This window comes from Manihot esculenta, chromosome 13 (assembly GCF_001659605.2).
Source record: "Manihot esculenta cultivar AM560-2 chromosome 13, M.esculenta_v8, whole genome shotgun sequence".
Taxonomy (NCBI): Eukaryota; Viridiplantae; Streptophyta; class Magnoliopsida; order Malpighiales; family Euphorbiaceae; genus Manihot; species Manihot esculenta.
Genome location: NC_035173.2, coordinates 34,501,819 through 34,513,193, shown reverse-complemented (window position 1 = coordinate 34,513,193; position 11,375 = coordinate 34,501,819). Strand labels below are relative to the sequence as shown.

At 27.9% G+C, this 11,375-nt stretch overlaps 1 protein-coding gene across 1 annotated transcript; it reads left to right on the top strand.

The window, feature by feature from the left end:
- The first annotated feature begins 9,105 nt into the window (after nucleotides 1-9,105).
- Nucleotides 9,106-11,160, top strand: LOC110630139 (scarecrow-like protein 15). Its single transcript, XM_021777469.2, has one exon. The coding sequence runs from the start codon at nucleotides 9,282-9,284 to the stop codon at nucleotides 10,872-10,874; it is 1,593 nt and encodes a 530-aa protein (XP_021633161.1). The 5' UTR covers nucleotides 9,106-9,281; the 3' UTR covers nucleotides 10,875-11,160.
- The last annotated feature ends 215 nt before the right edge of the window (nucleotides 11,161-11,375 follow it).

The window sequence follows — 11,375 nt, the reverse complement described above, 5'->3', positions numbered from 1 at the left end:
TCATTCAAATTTTGATAGAAGTGCCGTCGCAAGTTTTGAAGTTTGTGCAGAGAGGATTGAAATGGCAGAGATTGGCTATGGTCTGCGAATGAACATGGGAAGTTTTCTAATGAGACAGAAATTTCCTTGTCTGGATCATCAGGCTTATCTTGGGCTAGTCATGGGAAGCCTTATCTTCTGACTTTTAGAGTAAGGTTAGAGCTAGGTTGGTCGTCAAATTTAGCCCAGTGACTCGAGGGAGACTCGTAACCATGCGTGACATAAATATAAAACATTTCGAAATATTACAAAAAATTAACAAAAAAATATTTTTATGCTTATCAACATTCAAAAAAATTATCATTTTTTTGCTAAATGGTATAATTATAAAAGACTTATATGTAATTTTTATCGATATTTATGTAAATTTATATTGAAATTGATAAAATTAAAAGAATAAACTATTTTTCCTCAAATTAAAAGAGAACTTTTTGTAATTGCCTTATCTTAATTGGGCCAGTTCTCTTTCCATTGGTACCCTTCATGGTGAGCATGCTCCTCCAAGTGATACACCATGGTTGCTTCATCGTAGCTATGGAGTCTTCTATGTTTGTTTGTGTTGCTTAGTTTCTTGGCCCAACATATCATTTAAAAAAATGTAGGAAATTATTTTAAATTGAGCTGATATAATATAGTAGTAAAGTCAAAATTATGTAATTTTTAAAATTTTATCATTTTAACCTATATTATAAAATTACTAATTAAGTATAAATTTTTTAATCATTATTGAACGTGATTAACCTAATTCTTAATTTTAGTGTAAGACAAATAAGGGATACTAGTTGTATCAGCTGTTTTGTCCAACTGTTTTATGCAGCGTTTTACTTAATTACTTAAGACGCTGCATTCCATCAAAGAATAGAGAAGAGATCCTGTACATATTTTTTTCCTTTCCTTTTACTAGTTATACCAATTGCCCAGTCCAGCTGTTTTCTCCTTTCCTCCAGAATTATCTTTGCTCCTGTATAAATAAGTCTACAAATCATTCAATAATATAACTTTTTATTCCTCTACAAAAATAATTTTTTCATTGTATCAGAGCCTAATTTGTGTGTGCTCTATTTTCTATCCAAACAACCTCTAGTTATTAAATCTTAGCCTCTAAAATTGTCAAAACCTTAAAAAAAAACCCAAGAAGATCTTGAAAAAATAGTGAGCCTCCAAAACTCAAATAATTCAAGGATGCAGCTGGCTAATTCACAAATAGATGGCAGAAATTACTTATTCCGAAGCAAATTGACGATGACTACTCTAAGAGACAAAAATAAATTAAGCTTCATTGATTGAAAAATAAAGTCTCTATAACCGAATTTTAAAAATTTAAAAGAATGACAGAATGCAGATGGTATAGTAATTTTTTAGATACCAAATTCTTTAACAAAAGAACTTGCTGGTTCATTCATATATAATCCATTTGTTAAAATTCTATAGAAATAAATTAAAAGTATGTATGAGTAAAGCAACGGTCTATTAATTTATTGGATTAAAAAAGAGATTAGTCATTTTATTCAATCTATAATAATTATAGCCGTTTATTTTACAGATCTAAAAAGATTGTGGAATAAGTTGAATTGCCTAAAAATTTTACCTATATGTACTTGTGAATATGCTAGCATGAACAGTGAGTTAGAAAATAGAGATAAAGTCATTCAATTTTTAATGGGTCTTAATGATTCTTTTGGCCATATTAAAGATCAAATACTCATCATAGATCCATCGCCTAATAAGGCCTACTCCATGGTCTTTACGTGTTGAAAAACAAAGGAAATACACAATCTAGGAAACAATATTGATATGCTGCTATAAATATGAAAGGGCCTAAAAGTAATTTACAGTATAAGAAAGGGAAATTCCTAAAGAAATAAAGAGAAAGATAGCAGATTTTGTACTCACTGTCATAACTCAGGCCATACGATAGACATTTGTTTCAAATTGTCTTGATTCGCTTACGAAACTCATGTTATATTTATAAATACGGATTACTAATAATATAACAATAGATTCGCAATTTATTATTGAAATTTGAGAAAAATAATTTTTTTTTATAAAAAATTACTAATAAAATTTAAAATTTATTAATAAATTTATTGATAATTGAAAAATATAATTTTTTTTAAAAAATATAGAAATTTTATATGAAATTTTATTTTAAATTTAACAATGAATTTACCAATAAATAATGTTGATTTGTAAATTTAACATTTTTTAATTTATTAATTTAATAATAAATTTTAAATTTATTAATATTTTTTAATATATTACTTATGAATTTAGAATTCAGTTAATAATTTAAATATTTTTTAAAATTTATTAACAAATTAAATCTAAATTTATTAGTAAATTATTAACAGATTTATTAATAAATTTTAAATTTGTTAATAAATTTTAATATTAATTATTTTATATATTTATAAATTACCAATAAATTTTAAATTTTATTAATAATATTAATAAATTATCAATAAATTTTAAATTTATAGATAAATTTTTATATACAATTTTTTTATATTAAAAATTACTAACTAATTTTTAAATTCATTAATAAAATCTGTTGGTGATATGAAACTTTCATGTAGTGAAATAAATTAATTTATTTTTTATTATTAATTTATATAAAATAAAATAATTCAGTTAAATTTTGTTCTTTTAAACTTTATTTTAAATAAAATAATTCTTTTATGGATAAATGCATTTCAAACAAGTTAATAACTTATTTTTTATCCAATAAAAAAGAAAGGACAATGTGTAATAATTAGTTTCAATCATATGCTTTTTTTAGTATTTCCAATATTTTGTTTTTTAAATAATATTTTCATTATTCCTCCTCTTTGTGTGTATATATATATACTATTTTAATAATTTTGTATATAAATTAATCAATTTAAGAGGAAAATGTATTTCTTAGTATGTTTAAAAAGAAACCGATTTAAATTTTATGAAGAAGTTGAGGTTAACGTTTTCTTTTTAATTTTGAATTATAATAATAATTTTAAATATAAATACAATTAAAATTTAAAATTTTATAAAATCTATAATTGATTTAGATAAGAAAATTTAAGAAATTTCTGGATATGTAAGTAGAAAATGCTTCTAATATGTTGATTTTCTTTCTTTTTTTAAAAAAAAAAAGAAGAAGAAGAAAGGTGTTTGCTTTCCATTTCTTTAAAGAAAAATAAACATGCTTTTAGAAAAAAGAAAAAGGAAAAAAACTCTTGTAAAGAACTTTTTACAAGAGTTTTACTATTAAAGAAGTCTTGTAAAACATGTTGAAAAACCTCAAATCCCTTAGGAAATTATAGAGATAGTGAGGTGATTCAAAACTATGTCCAATGTGATTTGGACTTTTGGTCCCTTTGTAGGCAGAAGCTCAAAAAACGAAAACTCTTTTTTTTGTATTTTAAAATAATATATAGAATTAAAATTATTGGAATTAAATAAAATAAATAATTTAAAACGACTAATGATTTTTTTAATAAAATAATTAAAAAGTTAGATTTTATAAAATATGTAAATGTTTTAATTGAGTAATTTTAAAATATAGACAAATAATTAATTTTATAAAAATTTAAAAATTTAATTATAATTTACTGTTAATTTTTCACGTTTTACCTTTTTCTAAAAGAAAAGAAGACAGGAGAAAATAACAAGCAAGTTGAATTCTCCATGTCTAATGATGAATTTCTGAGTTTCAACTTTGGATGGACCATCACTAAAATTCAACTTTGGATGGACCATCACTAAAATTTCCAAATTCTATCAGCTTCAAAATTCTTATACAAGTGGGTTACAATCTCTTCTGAGTTGGTAATTTCATCAAACACCAAGTGGGCACAAAGACCACAACCATTATGATGACGATGACGATGATTGTAACTGGTAAATAGGGAGCCAGACAGCCACTTGTTTAATGGTTCCCACAATAGCAAAGAGAAAGAGAACACGAACACGTAGCTGTAGATTATGAGAGCAGAGCAGGGGAATCCCCCCATCAAAGTATATGAATTATTGTGGCTATAAAGAAACCTATAATTGAATCAAAGCTCTCCTTTTTCTCAAAAGCAATCCCAATATATCCTAAAGGATCCCACCCACAATTCCCACATTGTAAAAGGACTTTGATGAATTTAACACAATATCTACATAAAAAAATACTTTTTCATTCAAATTTAAATAGCTAACTTTCTAATCTCTATATTAATTTATTTTACTATATAGGGATAATAAATATGAAATATAGATAAAAGAAAAGGGTTAAAATTAAGAAATTATTGAGCCCCACAAACTTTATTGGTGGAGAAATACTGATCGTCCTCCATATTTGTAAACTTAGGTAGAGTAGCTTTGAGTGAGTGAAAGGAGATGTATCTTTCTTGCATAAAATCATTTCATTGGAATCTCAAACACTAGCTTTGCTTTTGTGTTCTATAAGCTCCCCTCTTTTTCTAGTAATCACTCTCTCTCTCTCTCTTCCACCGCGTGTGTCCCGTGTACTCAACGATCCTTAATGCCTAAGTATTTGACTTATAAATTAATTCCTTATATTAATAATCTTAATAATATATAGATGTATGTAAAATTCATTAGTAGATAATCAATATATTAAAATTTTAATGAAGTTTCTTGATTTAAGCTATCATCTATCATTATTTTAAATAAAAAAAATTATTATTTAATTTTTGTGATACGTGTAAATTCATTAATTAATTTCTTAGTTATACTATTTATATGAATTTATTGTAATATCTTAGTTATAATTAATTATATATCAAATTAAATAAGACACATGATGAGTAACATTAATTAATGAACTATACAATAAAAGTAGTTTTCTTCATTTCTCACCATAAATAAAAAAATCTCAAAATAAATTATTAAGAAAAATCGAATTTGAAAACTTATTTATTTTCCATAACTTAAAAGTGAAGAAAAAACAACTGAATAGACTAAATTTAATTATTTCAAAATTATACCATGTGTTGTGGAATCAATTTGGTATGTTTCTATCAGCACGGTGGTTTTCACATTGCCAAGAATATGCTTGGAACTTCATACAATAGACCATGATTTGATTACATAGTGATTTTCCATATACATTCAAAAAGATGGGACTTTGGATGCTTTGGTACAATACACATTTGAAATTGATTTGCATCCCTAGCTACAGCTGATCCACAATTCTTGTATTCTTGTTAATTTTTCTATGGGCGGTATATTATAATTCTTTCTTTTCTTATATAAAAAAAATATAAAATTCGAACATAATTAATAGACTCTAAATAAAAATAAAGACTCGAATTTGAATTTTTTTCACTGTCTATGTCTTTAATCAATTAATCTCCTCTTGATTGTTATATTATTATTCATACATATGCAATGTCGTTCTCTCTCTTTTTATTTTTTTATTTTTTTAATTAATAAAATTTATTTTTGAACTCATAGATTTAACACGACAATAAATGCATTTAAATAAATTTGAGAGATTTTAAGTTATACTCTTCTAATTTCTAACTTTTATTTTTTTATTTTTGAAAAAATCTAACTTTAATTGTCACTGCAATAGCAAAGAGAAAGAGAGAGGAGCCATAAGCCACGTACTTATGCAATAGGCAAGCAGGGAATCCACATTAAAGTAAATGAATTATTATGGTGATGAGAAAGAAATCTGTAATTGAATCAAAAGTGTTTTTTTTCAAATCAAACCCAACATATCCTAAAAGATCCCCCACCCACAATTTCTATATTGTAAATTAAAGACTTAAAATGTACTTAATTTAAATATTTATATAAAATAAATCAAATAATAATTAATATATGATATACAACTAAAAATTAATAAAAAAATCTAAAATTTAAATTTATAAATAAAAAAAAACTCGAGTTAGCCACCTTTTTTCTCCAATCTTTTTACGTGAAATCATGTCACTGGAATCTCAAAAATACTGCCTCTTGCTTTTGTGTTCCATAAGCTTCATATCTCTCTCTTTTGCACAGCGTGTGTCCCGCGGCGCGTACTCCGATTTTATTTTTAATTTATTATTATGTAAAAATTTATTAATTTTTAAAAAATATATTAAAATATTTTTATAATTTTAAAAAATTTACTAATTAATAATTTCATTAATTTTAAATTAATAAAAATATTTTATCATTTCCTATCCCCTTAACCAAACCTGACTCATTGACTCCATTTGAATCAAGCCATCAAAATCAGGTTTCCCGATTTCATATCCTAGATCTCAACATCATAAAAAATAATCAAATTTATCGGGTAGTTCCGCAAGATTTTTAATGTAATTTATATATCAGTTGAAATAATTGGTAATTAAATAAGTTTATTAATTATATATTTTTTTTAAAATCTAAATTAAAATTTAGAGATCGAAAAAATAAGAGCTGAAATCTTTATTCATTCACGTATTATCCGATTAAATCGGTATAAATTAAATATATTTGTACAAGTTTATTAATTATATTATTATACATTGTACAATAGACCATTATAATTTTATTAATTTTACACTTAAAAATCACTTAATTATGCTGCATATTGTGGAATCATTGTGGCGTGTTCTGTCACCATGGTGGTTTTTATGTTAACGAGAATATGCTTGGAATTTCATATAATAAATCATGATTTGATTATATATTTCTAATTTAAAATATATTTTTTTGAAAAAATTCAATTTAATTAACTGTTTCTATTAATATTTATTTTAAAGGTAAAAATTCAATTTTTTTGTCCTGTAAAAATAAATTATTTCAAAAGATTTTTTTTCAATATATATTAGAAAAATATGGGACTTTGGATGCTTTATATATGGTACTTTACAATTGAAATTAATCTGCAACCCTATCTAGTAGCTAAAGCCAATCCACAACCCTACTATACTTTTTAATTTTTCTATTTATGTGGGTCGTACGAGAAATATTATTTTAAATTCATGCTTTTTTAAATTAAAAATTAGAAAAAATATAAGTAGTTTAATCGATTTTTGTCGTTTGTTCAAGTCAATTAGAAATTTGGGAAAAAAAAAGAAAAATTCAATTAGACAAAGTTACAATTTATGGACATAATATTTAAATTTGATTTTTTTAAAAAAATCAAAATAAATATAAAAATTTAATTAAATCACATCCATTCATTAATTTTTAATTTTGTGACAGAAGACTTTATAAAATATATTTAAGAAAACATGACATTAACAAGGTTGATTATGACAAAAGTGCTTGTATTAGACAAAGATGTTTACCTTATTATATTCGACAAAAGAGACAATTGATTATAATTATTTTAGCTAATTTAATAAAATTATATAGTAAATAAGATTTTTTAGAATAAAGTATTTTTAATTTATTAAATTGAAATTAAATATTATTTCCCAGAATTGACTTATTAAAAATAAAATATTTTAATAAATATTTTTTTATTTATGAGAATTATTAAATTTTTAATATTAATTAAAAGTTTTTATTACCAATTTCTGGAAGTGTGAATACTATGTTAGTGGAAAGAATTTTTCATGCATTAATTGGTTGGCCTGCTCAAAACCTTTATCTTTTCTTTTTTCCCTCTGAAAAGTTCATTAATTAACCCAGAACATGAAAGGTGCAATGATTTCTTGTAGTACCTAAAATTTGGAGAAAATTATTTAATTATATGTGTAAGTGGGTATTTTTTAATATAATTAAAAATAACAATTTTTATAAATAACAATATACATACACATGATTCACATCTTTCTTTAATTTTGGCATGATTTGTTTTAAAAAATTAAAACGAATTTTTATAAAATTATATATAATTTTAATTTATTTTAAAAAATTATTCTGAATAAAAAATTAATGGAAAAAAATTTAAAAAGAGTAAAATGAATGCGTGGATTTATTTGCTGCTTTTAATTATTATCATAGTGACAAAAACCAAAATTTGTAAATGTTTTTAATAAATTTTTCAAAAAATACCGAGTCAAATGCTTAAAATACATTTTCTATTGTTCACCTTTAGAAATTCACATGCTACAAAATATTTTTAAAAAATTATAAAAAATTATTATTATTATTATTTTTGGAAGCTGTATTTATTAACAGATTATCCATTAATGGGTAAAGAAGAAAAGAGAGTACAGTACACAGGGTATATCATGGACCTCTCACTCACTCGTACAGAGAACATATTCTCTCCCTCATTTCCTTCTTTCCGTTGGCCTCCATTTCCAAAAGCCCCAAAAAAGCTAATCCTATTCTCCTATGTGGCCGTGCTTTCTACGCGCTTAATATAATTGATTAACACATCCAGTCCATGCATGCATGGATGTCCGACAAAAAGCCGTCTTGGTGGGTCCCTTTATGTGTCATCCGGTGGCCGATCAGGTCAGACTTCTTCGTCAATTTGCGGGACCCGTCACCCTTCTTTGTGAGGTAGGCCCTACGGTGAAAGCCAAAATTCTGTTCATATCTTTATGTAACCAGAAATTGTACCGTAACTCACCTGGGCTGAACGAATATATATAATTACAAACCAATTACTTTAAGAAATAGGTATTAATTAACAATTAAATACTATTAAAATAATAAATAGAAAATATAATATAACTCATTATTTTATTTTTATATATAATGAATATTTTTAAAATAAAAAACTTATATTTTTATTTTGAATAAAAATTTTATAAAAAAATTGATTAAATTAAATTTTTATAAAATCATTAATTCTAAATTGAGGGTAAGTGAATTGAATAAGCATAACATATTGTCAATTTCCATCCAAGTGCAAAGGTTAAGTCTAATTCTACTGTGATGTGACAAATCAGTGCATAGTGCAGGTGTTTGATTTTGAATTTGGGCCAGCTCCCTATTTATTTAAGACTTTTAGTGGGGACATCCCATGCATAAATATGTAACTTTAACGCCCACAACTGACTTGTCCGCTGTCGTTTAGCGTTTGATACCTCATTTACGTAGCAAGCTGAGGTATGGAGAATCCCTAAAGCAATGACTTGAGTTTCAAGTTTCTTAGAGATAAAAACCAGCGCCTTCACTTGTGTCGAGCATGTATGCATCTTCATCCATTCATCTCATGCCACTCCATGATTGCACATGCAATAATACAAACATAAAAAGCCACCAATCATCACTCTCAAAAGCCCCTCCTCCCTTCCCCCAATTCTATCTTTATTTTCTCTACTTTCTTCTAACCAATTCATCAAGCAGGCACAGAGCGTTATAGCTTTGTGTTCTTAGCTATGAAAGTTCCCGTTTCTTCCCCACAAAATAACCACCACAATCATCATCAATCTCCCAACTCTAGGCCTGTTTCTTGCAACAATAATATTAACTCGAAATATCAGCTTCCGTATCAGCAATTGTATCCCGAACCCACCTCGGTTCTTGACTTGTGCAGAAGTCCGAGTCCGGTGCCTGCTAAACAGGTCTCTGCAACTGATCCATCTCTTGAGTGGGATGAGCATGTTCTGCAGGCTTTTGATTGGGACGCTATCATGAAAGAACTGGACTTTCATGATGATTCTGCTCCTACCCTTAAGAGCTTCTCTCAAGTCAATTCCTACGAGTCCGTAATTCACAACCAAAATCTCCAGGAGTTTGCTGTGCCTGCACAAACGGATCCTTCGCAGTTTCTTCATTCTGATTTTGGTGATGCATGCTTCAATATCCCAACTCAAAATTTGAGTTCCCTTGATTTGTCTCATAATATTGGGAATTGGAATATTGGGTTTGATATTATTCAAGAACTTATTCGAGCAGCTGATTGTATTGACTCCAACGAGATACAGCTCGCCCGCGTGATATTGGACAGGCTAAATCACCGGTTACAGTCACCGGTTGGCAAACCACTCCAAAGAGCTGCCTTCTTCTTCAAAGAAGCTCTTCAATTTCTTCTCACTGGATCTCCTCGGCCACCAACTCGACTTGCTTCATGGTCCGAAGTTGTCCAAACGATAAGGGTTTACAAGGCCTTCTCAGGTATCTCTCCTATCCCCATGTTTACTCATTTCACTGCAAATCAAGCCCTTCTCGAAACCCTCGACGGTTCTCCTCCATTCCTTCACGTGATAGATTTCGATATTGGCCTTGGCTGCCAGTATGCTTCCTTCATGAGAGAGCTTGTTGAGAAAGCGGACTCTTGCAAGCTTTCCTCTCCAGTTCTTCGAATCACAGCTATAGTAACGGAGGATTACGCCATTGAAACCCAGTTGATTAAACAGTGTCTTTCCCAGTATGCTTTTGAACTCAAGATCAGATTCCAGATTGAGTTCGTCCTTCTCCGTACCTTTGAAGTGCTATCTTTTAAATCAATCAACTTCATGGAAAGAGAGAAAACAACCGTTCTATTATCTCCAGCATTCTTTCGTCGTCTGAGTTCAAGCATCAGTATCACCGCCTTTGCAACCGATCTCCGACGAGTCTCCGCGGGAGTCGTAGTTGTTGTAGATAGTGAAGGGTGGTCTGAATCCGGATCATCATCGTTTAGGAGGAATTTCGTGAACGGCCTTGAGTTTTTCTCCATGGTATTTGAGTCTCTTGATGCTGCAGCTGCTGGTGGAGACTTGGCGAGAAAAATCGAGATGTTGTTATTAAAACCAAGAATTTTTTCCTTCGTTGAGGGTTGCGAAAGGAGGGTGGCAACGCCGTGGAAAGAGGAGTTCTGTGGGGCGGGAATGAGGCCGATGGCTTTCAGTCAATTTGCTGATTTTCAAGCCGAATGTTTACTGGGGAAGGTGCAAGTCAGAGGGTTCTACGTGGCAAAACGACAAGCTGAGTTGGTGCTTTGTTGGCACGAAAGGCCACTCATAGCCACATCAGCATGGAAGTGTTAGAAATTAATCAAGGGTTTTATCATAATTATTATAACAAGAAGAACAATAATTAGGGTTGGGGATGTGTTTGGGATGCAAATAATTAATGTATCATTCCAAATGCAATTTGATTTTTGATTTTGGTTTTTGGTAGTTTTTTCAGTTGGGGTGTGAATGGTAGATAGTGAGGCTGTGCTGGTGGGTGCCTTTAGCCTACTCCCTTGGCCTCTCCTTTGTATAATTTATTTTTATCTGTTAATGTTTCACATTACTATGTGAATTTCTATCAAGAAAAAATATTTTTAAATATTCTAATTAAATAATTTAAAATTAATTTTGATATTATTAGGAATGTATTTTAATTTATGAAGATATTAAAATAAAAAGAGTTTGACTGGCTATAAAGAAAAAAACGTAAAATTTTCTTTCAACATATTTTTTAAACCATACTATGGATATTATTTTTTTTTAAAAATATTTTTAGTCTCGCATAAATCGAGAGGATAGCCCCAAATTATGAAA

Coding starts and splice junctions, on each gene's coding strand:
- LOC110630139 (XM_021777469.2), top strand. CDS start 9,282: ATGAAAGTTCCCGTTTCTTCCCCACAAAATAACCACCACAATCATCAT.